This window comes from Oryx dammah, unplaced genomic scaffold (genome assembly GCF_014754425.2).
Source record: "Oryx dammah isolate SB20612 unplaced genomic scaffold, SCBI_Odam_1.1 HiC_scaffold_18, whole genome shotgun sequence".
Taxonomy (NCBI): Eukaryota; Metazoa; Chordata; class Mammalia; order Artiodactyla; family Bovidae; genus Oryx; species Oryx dammah.
Window position 1 is genome coordinate 86,991,403 of NW_024070202.1, and position 16,952 is coordinate 87,008,354.

At 39.5% G+C, this 16,952-nt stretch overlaps 1 protein-coding gene across 19 annotated transcripts in view; it reads right to left on the reverse strand.

Annotated features, from left to right (window-relative positions):
* CADPS2 (calcium dependent secretion activator 2) overlaps positions 1-16,952 on the reverse strand; it is a 575,633-nt gene that overhangs the window by 30,795 nt on the left and 527,886 nt on the right. For all 19 annotated transcript variants that reach the window (XM_040259536.1, XM_040259533.1, XM_040259535.1 and 16 more), the window contains 2 exons: positions 10,404-10,487; positions 10,269-10,301 (listed from right to left, as the gene is read on the reverse strand). In XM_040259536.1, the coding sequence (XP_040115470.1) occupies positions 10,269-10,301; positions 10,404-10,487 (117 nt within the window). The remainder of the gene's footprint in view (positions 1-10,268; positions 10,302-10,403; positions 10,488-16,952) is intronic.

The window sequence follows — 16,952 nt, forward strand, 5'->3', positions numbered from 1 at the left end:
ACAGTACAAATGTGTTTGGATAGAAGACATTATCACTGGTTCAGTGCTCCTTCGTGCTAAGACTCTTGCTTTATGGCAGTAAAATTTACATACTTTGGAAGTCACTGTGTCTCATTCCATTAATACACATTATCTTATTAGGAAATAAAGTTTAGTCAGAAAACAAAAACTGAACACACTTGGTTCAGTTTTCATTTTCTGGTGCGTAAATGAAAGGCATGCATGAGACTGCATCAGCCAGACAGAATATTGCTATGCATTTTGGTGCAAGTGGTTGTCCTCAATCTTATCAAAGGAACAGCCGGTTCAACTTCAACAACTGCAGATTTGGATGAGTTTTTATCAAGAATATTATGTTCTAGAGAGGTACACTCAGAAATGTTTTCTGTATCGGTAATTATCAGTTCAGTCACTCAGTTGTGTCTGACTCTTTGTGACCCCATCGACTGCAGCACATCGACTCCATCACCAACTCCTGGAGCTTACTCAAACTCTTGTCCATCGAGTCAGTGATGCCATCCAACCATCTCATCCTCTGTCATCCCCTTCTCCTCCTGCTTTCAATCTTTATAAGCAACAGGGTCTTTTCCAATAAGTCAGTTCCTTGCATCAGGTGGCCAATGTATTGGAGTTTCAGCTTCAGCATCAGTCCTTCCAATGAATATTCAGGACTGATTTCTGATTTCCTTTAGGATACACTGGTTTGATCTTGCAGTCCAAGGGACTCTCAAGAGTCTTCTCCAACAGCATAGCTCAAAGCATCAGCTCTTTGGTGCTCAGCTTTCTTTATAGTCCAACTCTCACATCCATACATGACTATTGGAAAAATCATAGCTTAGACTAGATGGACCTTTGTTGGCAAAGTAATTTGTAATTATAGTTTTCTTAACAAAGGAGAAAATAACGATTAAAGACCATATAGTAAGCACATGCATGTTAAGTTGCTTCAGTTGGTTCCAACTCTTTGTGACCCTATGGACTAGAGCCCACCAGGCTCTTCTGTCCATGAGGTTCTTCAGGCAGGAATACAGGGTGGGTTGCCATGCCCTCCTCCAGGGGATCTTCCTGACTCAGGGATCTAACCCGTGTCTCTTATGTCTCTTGCATTTGCAGGAGGGTTCTTTACCACCAGTGCCATCTGGGAAGCCCTATAGCAAGCACACTATGTATAAAATACTGGGTCTCCTGCATTGCAGGCAGATTCTTTACCATCTGAGGCACCAGGAAAGCCCTGCTGCTAAGTCACTTCAGTCATGTCCGACTCTGTGCGACCCCATAGACGGCAGCCCACAAGGCTCCCCCGTCCCTGGGATTCTCCAGGCAAGAACACTGGAGTGGGTTGCCATTTCCTTCTCCAATGCGTGAAAGTGAAAAGTGAAAGTGAAGTCGCTCAGTCATGTCCGACTCTTAGCGACCCCATGGACTGCAGGCTCCTCCATCCATGGGGTTTTCCAGGCAAGGGTACTGGAGTGGGGTGCCATTGCCTTTACCCCTAAAAGACAGTCAATGTTGTTTTCCATTCTCCATTTAAACCTTTGAGATCTTCAGTTCACTAAGCACTAACTTCTCCATCTTGCTTTTTAGGATAGTAATCTCTAAATCAAAATAAGACTTCCTGGATTACTTTTAAAGTTGATTCAGAAAAGAACAGAATGTGGCTAATGAAATGACAGTAAAAGGTAAAACATCTAAAAAATTCCCCCAGGGGCATAAAGAAATCAATACATATGGAAGGGAATAGAGTATGGAAAGGTGAGTTCCTCTGACTTGGGCTGCATAAGAAACAGAATCCACCAGCGAGTGAATGTGTTTAAGTAAGGGTGCAGACTCCAGAAAATTTTCTTCCAGCGTTAATCACTGGTTAACTTAGTGAGATGAACATGCCGTTCAAAAAAAGAAAGAAAAAATTCCTCGTTAATTATATGCTACAAATGCTCTTACTTCCTGCTGCTGCACCTAATTCCACAGGTGCAAGTCTTTACTTTCCTCATTCATGGGTAGGTGGGTGCAGTGCTGCAGACATTTTTCACAGCTACAGATTTAGATACAGAAGAAGCCGCTTAACCTTCCACAGAAGGTTAACAATACACTATGCAAACACTGTCATGGTGTCTATTTAACAAGGAGACAATTTTTAAAATATACTATTCCCGTCTCAAAGATTAATAGAAGCTACAGTCTAATTGACTTAATTTGAAAGTGCACGTCTCATAACCTAGAAAAGCCTGCCTTGAAGAAACAATCAAGAGTGGAACTCTGATATCTTGATTTATGATAATCTGCGTGCTTCATAAATGAAATACCTGCACCTGGTCATTATTTTAATTCGCAAGAAAAATGGATCTTCTGAGATTTAAAACAATAGCATGTCTCCTCAATTTGAAGTTGTGGTAGGAAAAATTTACATTTCCATTCTGGCATTTCAGATTCAGGAAAAGTCTATGACTGATCATCAGAGAACACAGGACCTAATTGTACAAACACACAACTTATCCGAGGTACCTTTAACAACAACATATATATATATTTTAATTGTTTAATATGTTCCTTATTAGTTTGGAATTTATGCAGCAATTTCTATGTTTTATATTTGAGTGAAAATGCTCTTAAAATTAAGCTTCTCAAAAGCATTTGGAGTAGTTTAAGAAGTTACATACACTCAAATACTTAAAATAAAAAAAAAAGTTTTGAGTATAGCTGTGATGATTATATGTAAAACATATATACACTTTTTTTTAACCAAATCTTCTAAAAACTAGAATAATTATATTGTATTCATATAGAAAATCAAAAGGAAAGAAACTGAACTAAGGTCTTCGAATTAGATTTATTCCAACTTAAATATAAGCCCAGGATGAGGACTAATTCATAAAAAGGGGCAGAAGAAATGTAAATAATGGAAAAGTCATAAGGATATATAATTTTCAAGATTTCCTAATAACAGTTTATCCAGTTTTTTAAAACAAATTGTTTCCAGCAGCAGCCACAGACACCTTTCCCTTTGTTAAATGTAGAGCTATTCAAAATTCTATTATTTCACAGTATAATGCATTTTGAACCCAAATTAAGAAGTAGAAAATTCTGAATTAGATAATGGCATGCACATCCATTTGAAAACATCTCTCGGACTTGGAGCATGTAACTTGTATGTTTTAAGTATGTAATTTCATTCAGTCCCACATTCTATGGGAGAGGGTTCCATTACTCCAGGATCTTGCTCTGGATAAGGGTCTTCTGTTTGCTCCCTGTAAGCACAGTCAGTAAAAAAGTAGATTTCTATCACAATGCTGAGAGAATATCTTACATCAGAATCTGCTATCATTAACACTCCTATAGTTTATGCAGTCATATTGTTCAAATTCTTAAAATTCCCCTGAAAGCTTCACACTATTCCTTCTAAACAGTGACATATTTTATGTGTTCATTGATTTAAGTGCTAGCACGATCAAACATTTTTGTCGTATCGTGGCAGAAAACCTTCCAAAGAGGAGGTTATTTTAAATATTAAAAGGAATATTGAATAGTAATTTAAAATAATAGCTTAAAGTATTCAAGGAAAAGAGGCAGGTTGGTTTTCAACTAAGACTTATGGGCTTAATTTTCATCTTACTATGACTTTCTCACTTGAGGTCACGAGCGTATAGTATCTCTCTTGCTCTTTCTGATTGATAAGATCACTAACGTCTCAAGAGTTTTGACAATTAGCTGCTGATACAGAGAGGAAAGTGCTAACATGTATGTCACACATTAGCTTTATACTATTATTTTCATTATTATATATGCTCAATATTATAATATTTCATTATTATGAGTAATAATTAGGGTGATTATGAAGATATTAAATTTCCCATTTATAATACAGTTGTAACCTTTCCCCTGTCTATCTATATTTGCTATGATGTCAACTATAGAAACTACACTGAGGAATCGAATAAGTAAAACGTAAATGCTGTGGGTATTATTTCATTTCACCTTTAAAATTCAGATTGCCTGGGGTTGTCTTATTTGGCACTAATTTGGAACCTTTCAGATTTTGGCCTAAAGGACACATGAGGATGCTAGAATGTTAGGGTCCGGAGGCAGTTCATGGATTTACCTTCTGTAAGAAGAACGAGAAACACAAGAAAACCAAAGAAATAAAGATGAAAGATGCAAAGCACTCTCCTAGGAAGCACAGAAGGCAACCTCCCCTGCTCCTCTAATGGCGAGACTCTCAGCCTGGTCCTGGTGCGATCTGCCTCTGCAGGTGAACACGTCCCAGTGGGCACGCACACCGTTCCCCACGTTCTGCCTGGCTCTCACTCTGACGTAAAGCACTGAGTGTTCCAGCGGCCTCATCTAAGTAACAAACAGTGTCTGAACAAAGGAAGGAGGAAAGACACCTCTTGTCACTGAACTGACTGGCTGTACGTTTAAAAGTCATCACTGGCACATACAAGGTACTTGAGAGTCTAAAATAAAAGGAAAATAAATGAAAAGCAATCTAATGTTTTTCACCCTGTGGAAAACAAATGTTTTTTTTCTTTTGGAAAATGGTCATGTTCTGAAGCAGAGGGTGCAGGGCAATATATGGTGCAGGGAGCATCATTCCAGGGAGAAGCAAAGACAATCCTGTTTATATCAATAGTGTGTGACAGTTATAAAGCACATAATATATACTTTTATTATTTTATAATATATATTGATATTTATTTCATTATTTTTATAAATAAATATATACTTTTATTATTATTTAATATTGTGCACATTAATATGTGCATCAAATCCTCAAAAGAACCTATGGAAGGAGACAGCACAGGGATGGCAGCAGTATCGTCACTGCCCAGGTGGGAAGCCCAGGGGTCAGACTGCCAGTAAGGGGCAAAGGCGGGACTTGAACCAAGATCCTCGACTCCACACCAAGCCTGTTCAGTATAGTATGCTGTGTGCTTAGTCGCTCACATTGCGACTCTCTGCAACCCCATGGACTGTATAGTCCACCAGGCTTCTCTGTCCATGGGATTTCCCAGGCAAGAGTGGTTGACTCCAGTGTGAACTGGAGTGGGTTGCCATTTCATTCTCCTGGGAATCGTCCCAACCCGGGATTGAACCCATGTCTCTTCTGTTTTCTGCATTGACAGGCAGGTTCTTTACCACCAGGACCACCTGGGGAGCCCACATAGTATAGAGCTGAATTCAAGTCACACTGCGGAGAACTGGAAGGTTAAAAATCTTTGGCAAGTGTTAGAGAGAGAGCGTTTGAGAGAACTGTTAATGAAGACAGGAAAAGGATAAGCCATCTCCACCTTCTCAGGGAGGACCCCCAGGATCAGGCAGCAGCGCTAAGCAGCCCATCCAGGGGGAGTTTCCTTGTCCGTGGTCACCGTCAACCTCATCTGGTCCTCCAGGCCTCTTTAGCTGTGTCACCTCACTGACCAGCACAGAGATCATACATGATGTGTGTAATAATGGGAGCAGGATAACCTGCAACAGGCATTGTTCACATACACACCCACACCAAAATGCCCGATAACTTAACGACCTATAAAGCAGGGAGCATCATTGGAATTGGAGTCGGAAAGGGCTTTTACAAAAAATTTATTTGGTTCCATCCGGTCTATGCTGTGGCAGGTGGGGTCTTCATTGCGGTGCACAGACTCTCTAGTTGTGATGCGTGGGTTCACTTGCTGTGAGGCATGTAGGATCTTAGTTTCCTAACCTGGAATCGAACCTGTGTCCTTTGTATTGCCAGGCAGATTCTCAGCCTCTGGACCATGAAAGAAGCCCCAGAAAGGGCTTTTAAATGTCCCTTTAAATGTTAAATGTCATCTGGCTGTTTTCCCCACATAGTTCAGCAATCTGCAGTGCCACACCTGGCAAAGAGTGGGGTAATTACTACTATACTATATCACCTTTGTAAAAAATTTTAGTTTCTTTTTTTTTGTTCTTAGTATACTGATGTCAGTGTAACTGATGTAACCCAGCTCCCACTGGGTTTTTGTTACTGATCCTTGTTCTGTCCTCTTGACTGATAAATATTGAGGCTTCCTCTTCTGCAAAATGGGAACTCCATACATTAAACAGGACTCTCTAGTCTCTTAGGTTTTTCCTCCCTCAAGAGTAATATCCTGATTTCCCTTTTTTTTCTCTCTATAAGCCATTATTTCTAGATTCCCTTAACTATGCTGGCTGCTCTCTACAATAGGAGGTAAACTAAAAAGTATATGTTGGTTTTAAAAGACTATTGATAGATTTGCCACATTAACAGATGTGAATAAGATAGTATAGAACAGAATGATTATTTTTTTAGAATCTGGACACTAGATTTACTATAATCAATAATAATGTTGTATAATGACAGCTAACATTTATCAATCACTAATTTCATTCTAGGAGTCTTGAAAAGTGCTTAACATATGTGCAACAAGCCTAGAAGTGGTATAATTCTATTTCCATTTGATAAAGTAATTGGTGTTCACACAGGTATATGTGTGCTACGTGTTTAGTCACTCAGTCATGTTTGATTCTTTTGCAACCCCATGGACTGTAATCCACCAGCCTCCCCAGTCTATGGAATTTTTCAGGCAAGAATACTGGAGTGGGTTGCCATTTTCTCCTCCAGAGGATCTTCCTGACACAGGGATCGAACTGGGTCTCTTGTGTCTCCTGCCTTGGCAAGTGGATTCTTTACCACTGCACCATCTGGGAAGCCCACACACAGGTATATGCCCATTTCCAAACTCATCTAATTATAAACACTAAATATGTGCAGTTTTTAATATATCAGGTATGCCTCAATAAAGCTTAAAGATACATAAGACTATGTTCATAACATGCTATATTTAAATGACTAGATTTGAATCATTTTCTGTTATTGACATTTATACATCTTTAGCCTGTGCTATAAGGTATACCTGATAATCAAGTATGTTCCAGGAACATGAATTCCTCCTTCTCTTCTGCATTAGGAATGCCACTTAATTGTATGGATATACCACTTCTTGTTTATCCATATGCTGGACTGAAAGATATTTTGGTTGCTTTCAATTTTTGGTGATTATGAATAAAGTTGCTATGAACACTTTTGCAGGTTTCATTGTGGACATATGTTTTCAGATCAGTTGAATAAATACCTAGGAGAGTAATCAGTGGGTTGCTAAAGCCTATATTTAGGTTTGTAAGAAACTGCCAAATAGTCTCCCAAAGTGGCTGTATAATTTTGCATTTCCACCAGCAATGAATGAGAATCCCTCTTGCACTGGATCTTTGTCAACATTTTGCTATTAACAGTGTTAAATTTTAGCCATACCAATAGGTATGTAATAGTATCTCTTTTTAATTTTCATTTCTCCAATGACAAATGATATTGAGCATCTTTTCATTTGCCTATTTGATACCTATATGTCTTCACTGTAGTATCTGTTCTGATCTTTTGCCCATTTTTTAATTGTGCTGTTTGTTTGAGCATTAAGAGTTGTTTGTACATTTTACATAAAGTCTTTGAGCAAATATATGCCTGTAGCTTGTTGTTTTACTTCCTTAAAAGTGCAGTGTATTGTGTGTGCTTAGTGGCTTAGTTGCATCTGATTCTTTGTGACCCCCATGGACTGTAGCCTGCCAGGCTCCTCTGTCGATGGGGATTCTCCAGGCAAGGATACTGGAGTGTGCCGGCATGCCCTCCTCCAGGGGATCTTCCCAACCCAGGTCTCTAGCGTTGCAGGCAGATTCTTTACCATCTGAGCCACCTATTAAGTCCAACTTACAATGTTTTTCTTTCATGGATGTTTTGGGGTTTGTATCTAAACTTAAGGTAGTATTTTCTCTTATGTTTTCTTCTAGAAGTTTTATTGTTTGCATTTCACAAGTAGGTTTTTAAATCAGTTGTGAGTTAATTTTTGTGAAAGGTAAGCCACTGTTCTTTTTTCTCATAAGGTTCTCTGTAAAAGACTGCTTCAGAAAGGTATCTTGCTGGAGTTTCAGCATAAAAAAATAGTAACAGCTAAAAGATCTCATAATTTTTGAAATTAAAGTTTATTTCCAGATCTAACTAAGGGAAAAACTCTAGCAATCTACCATGGCCACACCATATCTATGGTTTAGTATGCTTTGCTGTGTGTGGCAACTTGATATAATAGTGACATTAGTAAGCTGGAATTCATTAGAGAGTGACTGGTATGATAAAGAGTCTGAGTACAATTGCTATGGCTGTTTCCATGATATGTCTATTTCCCTGATGTGAGAACTGACTCATTGGAAAAGACCCTGATGCTGATTGAAGGCAGGAGGAGACAGCGATGACAGAAGATGATATAGTTGGATGGTATCACTAACTCAATGGACATGAGTTTGAGTAAGCTCTGGGAGTTGGTAATGGACAGGGAAGCCTGGTATGGTGCAGATCATGGGGTCACAAAGAGTCAGACATCACTGAGCAACTGAACTGAACTATTTCTCTATCTCTTTTATTCCTAGATACTGAACAGCTTGCAGGCAGGACATATATATTTTCATTGTAGCCCAGAATCTAGCACTTAGTGAGTGTTAAATGAGATTTAATCAACAAATTTAGTGAAGAAGTTGAGGATGTTTAATGTAGAAAATAAGTATTCCTTAGACAACAGATCCTTTTGAATAGCCATCATATCTCTTGGGAAGAGAATGCATGATAATTCTCACCAAATATCTGAAGGGCTATCACGCAGAAAAGGAATTAGAAACAAAATAGAATTCACAGAGGTACAGAATTCCAACTCATTACACATAAGAGGAAGCTTCCTTACGGTGAGCCTACAATTACTGAAAAAATTAAAAGAGCTTGACTGAATCTTTTTGAGGGCTATTAGGAGAGGGGGCTTCTGCACTGAGAAGGAGCATGAATGAACCACTTCCCGTGTCTTTCAATGATGAAGCTCTACGGGCTCTAAGCGATCTAGTACAGAGGCAAATTAAGAACCGCAAAAACCCTAAGAACAGAAATAATTATGATGTTCATTCCATCTGTATTTAATAATTCAAAATTAGAAACAAATCTATATTATAAAGTACTCATTAAGAACAATAAAGCCCATATGTTCCCATGATGACTGGTCCTTTTCTTCTTCAGATAGCAACAAACTATTCCCCCTTTCTGCTTTCTTTCTCTCTTTCGAGCTGCTCCTTTGCAGGACCACACACGTGTGATTATTTTGCTTATTGCCCAGTACTGATTTTCTGATTCTAATACAAGACAAAGAGTATGACAAAACTTCTTTGGGAATTATTTGTAAAACTAAAAACAAACAAAACCTACTCCCAAGAAACCCTAGGCAGAGATAGGAAAGTCCATGGCCTTTTCATTTCAAATGTTCATTTTTAATAACTATAGCGTCAATAAATCTGGGGACTGTCTATCCATAGTATAAAATGAAGTCATGCAATTTAAAAATAAGAGCCACCTACAACAGATATACAAAGCTTGCCAGCACTAAAAGTGCTAACATTTATAATAATGACCTAGAGATGGTAATGCTATTCAAGGACAGCCTAAATTAAAGATGAGATGACTTATATTCCACTTAGTTTTAAATTTTATGTTTTTTTTCCATTATGCTCTAACTCTTTGATATACATGCCAAGACACATTATTCAACAGAATATCAGAGGCCTTGATCATACATATGTGATAACAGAATTTAAGGCAAAAACTTTGTTAATGATTGTCAACTTACAAATGCTGTACTAACTTGTTGATTATATTTATCATGTAAATTTTTTTTCATTGTAGCTAAGCAAGTTTCATAGTTTACTCTCTTAATTTTTGAACAAGTTTACAGGTTATGCGTTATTTCCCAAGAATTCTGTAAAAAACCAAATGATAAGTAAGTCAACACTGATTTATTTATAACACTTTTGTATTTAGAAAACTAGTCCTCTGATTTAACTGATTCCTCTTGTTTGTTACTTAAACTCCTACAAGACACCTGTTAGAGCCTTCATGAAAAGGGAAGGAGAGTGAACTTTTTTTCTATAAATAATGTGAGGCATTCTCTCCCTGATCCTGGAGCTACCAATGAGCTGGTATGTTCTCAAGATGAACTGACCTCCATAAGCGTCCCCAAGTTACAACAGAAAAACTACACTGAAATAACCTTGCCAGGTTTTGCTATGAGGGCTAGTCCTCGCTTAAGGAAAATAAACTGTCCCTGAGGGAATCAAATGGTTTAAAGATTTGAAATAAACCCATGGTGAACCATAAATACTTTTTTAGAGGAATTATATATAGATTTTGAAAGCAAATAAAAAATACTTACTGGAACATCAACATATTTTGCAGCTGCTTTCACCTTAAGTGGAAAAGAGATAATTATGAGAATTATTTTCTTAACTTATAAGTACTATGATAGCAGTCAAAAGACAGCAGAGGAGAACTCATTCAAAATACTCACAGTGAATGACAGGATGGATGAAAAGAAAGTGCCTTCATCATATCTTGAGAGCTTAGACAACACCCCTTCCAGCACTGAAACAAACTAGAATCCAGTTTATGGTTGAGTATTTAGGATAGGACTGTACACACAAACACATAACAGGGCAAACAATTCTTGAACCAACTTCTCCCATGGCACAAAAACCCAAAAAGTACAAGCTGACACCTAAGAGGTTGACCTGTGATGTTTATTATCTTATTTTGAAGATGAACTCTAAGGTCCTTTTACTTTTCAGGAAATAATATGTACATTTTTAAAGATAAAAGAACAATGTATAATAGGAGTCTGGTTACTATGTGTGAGATAATTTAAACCACTTAGTAAATAACTTTAAATCACTGAGACTATTCCTTAAAATAACTTTCAACTCCAGTATAGATGAGTTCTCATCACAAGGAAAAATATTATAACTATGAATGGGGATGGATGATGCTAAGTAGGCTTATTTTGGTGACCATTTTGAAATTCAAACAGGTATCAAATCATTATGTTGTACACCTGCAACTAATATAATGTCACATGTCAATAACACCTCAAGAAAAAAATAAGATGTTTAGAAACAACAATGGTCAAGCATTCAAATCCCATTCTATCATATATCACTTGACCATTCACCAACTTTTTCTAACCACAGAAGAGGTAAAATGAAAAAGAGAACAGATAATGAAAAGGAGATGTAACATCTGAGACTCTTGTAACACTAAAATGAAATCTGATATATTAGCTTGCGAGTATTCACCAAGCAGCTTCAACTGGGACACGTAAGGATCACCCCTGCTTTCAGAAGCCTACAAAGGAATCAGGAGCTCAAACAGAGACAAACACATCAGGGAACAATGGAAAGAGCACCAGATTGAGAAAATTAATCCTGATTCTCTTACTGATTGCAACGTGGAGTCCAGACAACCAGTGCACCAGTTCTCCCGTAAGTCAAACAGTGTGTTTGTGTCAGGGGAGCGATATGGAATTTAAATTGTCTTAAGAATTTTACCTTTCTAAAACTTTCAGTTTCTATGAAATGAAAATTAATATATATATATATATATACACACATATACTGTAATATAATTAAAAATCTGAAGCATTTTATTTCGTTGAGTGGGAACATTAAGATATGGCATGAAGATAAAGAAGAGATGTTAATAAGGATCTCCTACAAGCCAGGCTTCAGCAATATGTGAACCGTGAACTTCCAGATGTTCAAGCTGGTTTTAGAAAAGGCAAAGGAACCAGAGATCAAATTGCCAACATCCGCTGGATCATGGAAAAAGCAAGAGAGTTCCAGAAAAACATCTATTTCTGCTTCATTGACTATGCCAAAGCCTTAGACTGTGTGGATCACAAGAAACTGTGGAAAATTCTGAAAGAGATGGGAATACCAGACCACCTGACCTGCCTCTTCAGAAACCTATATGCAGGTCAGAAAGCAACAGTTAGAACTGGACATGGAACAACAGACTGGTTCCAAATAGGGAAAGGAGTACATCAAGGCTGTATATTGTCACCCTGCTTATTTAACTTCTATGCAGAGTACATCATGAGAAATGCTAGACTGGAAGAAACACAAGCTGGAATCAACATTGCCGGGAGAAATATCAATAATCTCAGATATGCAGATGACACCACCTTTATGGCAGAAAGTGAAGAGGAACTAAAAGGCCTTTTGATGAAAGTGAAAGAAGAGAGTGAAAAAATTGGCTTAAAGTTCAACATTCAGAAAACGAAGATCATGGCATCTGGTCCCATCACTTCATGGGAAATGGGGAAACAGTGGAAACAGTGTCAGACTTTATTTTTTTGGGCTCCAAAATCACTGTAGATGGTGACTGCAGCCATGAAATTAAAAGACGCTTACTCCTTGGAAGAAAAGTTATGACCAACCTAGATAGCATATTCAAAAGCAGAGACATTACTTTGCCAACAAAGGTCAGTCTAGTCAAGGCTATGGTTTTTCCAGTGGTCATGTATGGATGTGAGAGTTGGACTATGAAGAAGGCTGAGCGCCGAAGAATTGATGCTTTTGAACTGTGGTGTTGGAGAAGACTCTTGAGAGTCCCTTGGACTGCAAGGAGATCCAACCAGTCCATTCTAAAGGAGATCAGTCCTGGGTGTTCATTGGAAGGACTGATGATGCTAAAGCTGAAACTCTGGTACTTTGGCCACCTCATGCGAAGAGTTGACTCATTGGAAAAGACTCTGATGCTGGGAGGGATTGGGGGTAGGAGGAGAAGGGGATGACCGAGGATGAGATGGCTGTATGGCATCACCGACTCAATGGACATGAGTTTGGATGAACTCCGGGAGTTGGTGATGGACAGGGAGGCCTGGCGTGCTGTGATTCATGGGGTCGCAAAGAGTAGGACAGTACTGAGCCACTGAACTGACTGACCCTACATCTTTCCTTTTTAGAACTGAAATAATATGCACTATTGAAAAATTATACTTTCCCAAAGGGAAAATACTGACAAGGTTTTTTAAATACGAAAAGGGAAATTAATGAAGGCTGGTTTTTGTTCACATAGCAGCTTCTTCAACAAAGTGATAATAGTTCCAGGGACACAGCTTATTGGTCTCTGGTGACCAGGGAACTCGCTGAGAGTGCACAGGAGATAATCTTTTCTCTATGGCTGGTCAATTACTGCAAAATAGTTTATGCAAAAGAAACAAAATCTTCCCTATAGGTTTCTCCATCACATCATTTGCGACATGATGTAAGAACACAGAAACAAATTCATGCAAACTGCTGACTAAAATTTTGTTTTTAAAGAATGAGAATTATGTATGGTTGGTTAGTTATCCTAGGGGACACAAACAGCAAATAACACAAAATTACAAATTGCTCACAACTAAAAGTCAATTGAGCACTTTCCTCCTGCTTGTTCAGATTTCTTACCAATCATAGCGGGCTAACTCAACTTGATGTGGTTGGCAAAGACCCAGAAGGCCAATACTCCAGGGCTGTGTCAGATGAGGGGAAGGGAATTCCAAAGTTAATGGCCCTCTGTGGAAAATGCCTCATCTCTAGTAACTCAAATCCTGAGCACTAGTGTGAACTGGGTGATCTCATTTGCCACGAGGAGAGCGACCATTGCTATGGTTACCAGACAACCTGAACCACTAAAGGCTCTAGCACAGCACCTGGTTCCTGGTGCCTGTAAGCAAGTATTTGCTTACACAGGTGAGTGATGCTGAGGGGCTAGGCAAGGTAGAGGTCGACCTTGGATGGATCTAGAAGGTCTGAGGTCGAGTTGTAGCTCTGCCTACTCTTTGGCTGTGAGTTAAGAGGCTGGACATTCAGCTTCTCTAGCCTCAGTGTACTCATCAATAAAACGAGGAGGCTGACACTGCTCTGCCCACAAGGATGGGGTGAAGATCAACAGAGGTGATTCAGATGAAGGGGCTGTGAAAATGGCAACACACTAAGAGATGTAAAGAATGAATATTATTGGTATGATTAGCTAAATCGCTAGGGATTATATATCTAAAAACCTACACATATTAAGTTACAAGTTAGTGGGGGTAACCTTGGGGTTGTTCAGTGGTAAGGAGAAATAATAAATTTGGTTATGAGAGAATGGGTCTTATTCGATGAAATGATACCTGTGCAGGCAGGATAGAGTTGACACCATAAGTCAGAAGACCCAGGTGGGAATACTATCTGTTTCAAGGTCTTGGGGCTGACAGTAGAGGAGGGAGGCTTTGGATACAGAGGTGGTCTGGCTCCAAAGCTCTGTTTTTTTATCATCACATTACTAAGTTGTAATAATTAAATGATATGACAGTAATGTGCCTGGTATATAAGTGTTCAATAAACACTATTTGTTTATTATTATTGAGCACCCAATATGGGAAATACAAAAAGAATGAATCTTAGAACCTTCCCTCCAGGAACATACAAACTAGCAGGAGAGAAAGAGATGTATACTGTTGGTCATGAGGCAAGGCAGGAAGTGATGAAGGACAAACAGTGTAACTGAAACGGACTTCCATCGCAGGATAGTGGGTAAGCTGCATTCACATGGTAGCTTGGGACCTGAGCAGGATAGTTGAAATGGAGTGGCTAAAACAACATTGGGGGAAGTCCATTAGCAGATGACCCGCAGGCAGAAGTTTCCCCACTGTGGCAGATGGCAGCCTGTCTAGCTTGTCCTTTCTTTAGAGTATGAAGCAGCACCAGGTTATACCCCACTAAGTCCAACATGTGGATGGGTGGTCCTGCTGCACGCATGTCACAGAATTCTTGGCCTCCATTTTAACAACAGGGCAGAGTCTCTCCCTGGGATTCTTCCTACTCCAAATGGTCCTGGGGGAGGCCCCATACAGCAGGGACGCTAAGTGCTTACATGGCAGTAAGCAGTGACTGCCCCCCTGGGACCAACCAGGTGAGCCATATGGTTCCAGCAGGAAGGTTTTCTTTGTCAAGGCACATGTGGTGGAAGAGCTACCGTAAAACCCCGCATCTATTAACATCAACGTTGACTAACAGCGATATAGTTTCCACCTGGCTTTTAACTGTGTAAAGCTGCAAGAATCCAAAAAAATCCAGTTAAATGCTGGATTTAGTTGCTGTGTCTTTAACTGCTTCCTGTGAACCTTCTCTGTACAGCTCAGGGAGTATATAAATACTCACAGATTGCCTTGAGCTCTGTTCTCCTGAGAACATCGGGTGGGAATGAAACCCTGTAATCTCTTTGTTTCCCTGCTCTTTACTGTGGATGTCATTTACTGGGTTTGTTGGAATAATACTGAGCACCTAAATTCTGTCTGGGTGATTACCAACTCTGCCTCATCAGGCACACCCTCAGGAAAATTAAAGATGAAGGCACACTGAAGTGACCGGTAGAATGAAACTTGCAGTGTGCCACATGGCATATGGGTTTAAATTTCCTGCTGGGTTTTAACGGGGTTTAAATGGTATGGACCTAACAGAAGCAGAAGATATTAAGAAGAGGTGGCAAGAATACACAGAAGAACTGTACAAAAAAGATCTTCACGACCCAGATAATCATGATGGTGTGATCATTAATTTAGAGCCAGACATTCTGGAATGTGAAGTCAAGTGGGCCTTAGAAAGCATCACTATGAACAAAGCTAGTGGAGGTGATGGAATTCCAGTTGAGCTGTTTCAAATCCTGAAAGATGATGCTGTGAAAGTGCTGCACTCAATATGCCAGCAAATTTGGAGAACTCAGCAGTGGCCACAGGACTGGAAAAGGTCAGTTTTCATTCCAATTCCAAAGAAAGGCAATGCCAAAAAATGCTCAAACTACTGCACAATTGCACTCATCTCACACACTAGTAAAGTAATGCTCAAAATTCTCCAAGCCAGGCTTCAGCAATACGTGAACCGTGAACTTCCTGATATTCAAGCTGGTTTTAGAAAAGGCAGAGGAACCAGAGATCAAATTGCCAACATCCGCTGGATCATGGAAAAAGCAAGAGAGTTCCAGAAAAACATCTATTTCTCCTTTATTGACTATGCCAAAGCCTTTGACTGTGTGGATCACAATCAACTGTGGAAAATTCTTCAAGAGATGGGAGTACCAGACCACCTGACCTGCCTCTTGAGAAACCTGTATGCAGGTCAGGAAGCAACAGTTAGAACTGGACATGGAACAACAGACTGGTTCCAAATAGGAAAAGGAGTACATCAAGGCTGTATATTGTCACCCTGCTTATTTAACTTCTATGCAGAGTACATCATGAGAAACGCTGGACTGGAAGAAACACAAGCTGGAATCAAGATTGCCGGGAGAAATATCAATAACCTCAGATATGCAGATGACACCACCTTTATGGCAGAAAGTGAAGAGGAACTAAAAAGCCTCTTGATGAAAGTTAAAGAGGAGAGTGAACAAGTTGGCTTAAAGCTCAACATTCAGAAAATGAAGATCATGGCATCCAGTCCCATCACTTCATGGGAAAGAGATGGGGAAACAGTGGAAACAGTGTCAGACTTTATTTTCAGGGGCTCCAAAATCACTGCAGATGGTGATTGCAGCCATGAAATTAAAAGATGCTTACTCCTTAGAAGAAAAGTTATGACCAACCTAGATAGTATATTCAAAAGCAGAGACATTACTTTGCTGACTAAGGTCTATCTAGTCAAGGCTATGGTTTTTCCAGTAGTCATGTATGGATGTGAGAGTTGGACTGTGAAGAAGGCAGAGCGCCAAAGAATTGATGGTTTTGAACTGTGGTGTTGGAGAAGACTCTTGAGAGTCCCTTGGACTGCAAGGAGATCCAACCAGTCCATTCTGAAGGAGATCAACCCTGGGATTTCTTTGGAAGGAATGATGCTAAGGCTGAAACTCCAGTACTTTAGCCACCTCATGCGAAGAGTTGACTCACTGGAAAAGACTCTGATGCTGGGAGGGATTGAGGGCAGGAGGAGAAGGGGACGACAGAGGATGAGAAGGCTGGATGGCATCACTGACTCGATGGATGTGAGTCTGAGTGAACTCCGGCACTTGGTGATGGACAGGGAGGCCTGAGGTGCTGTGATTC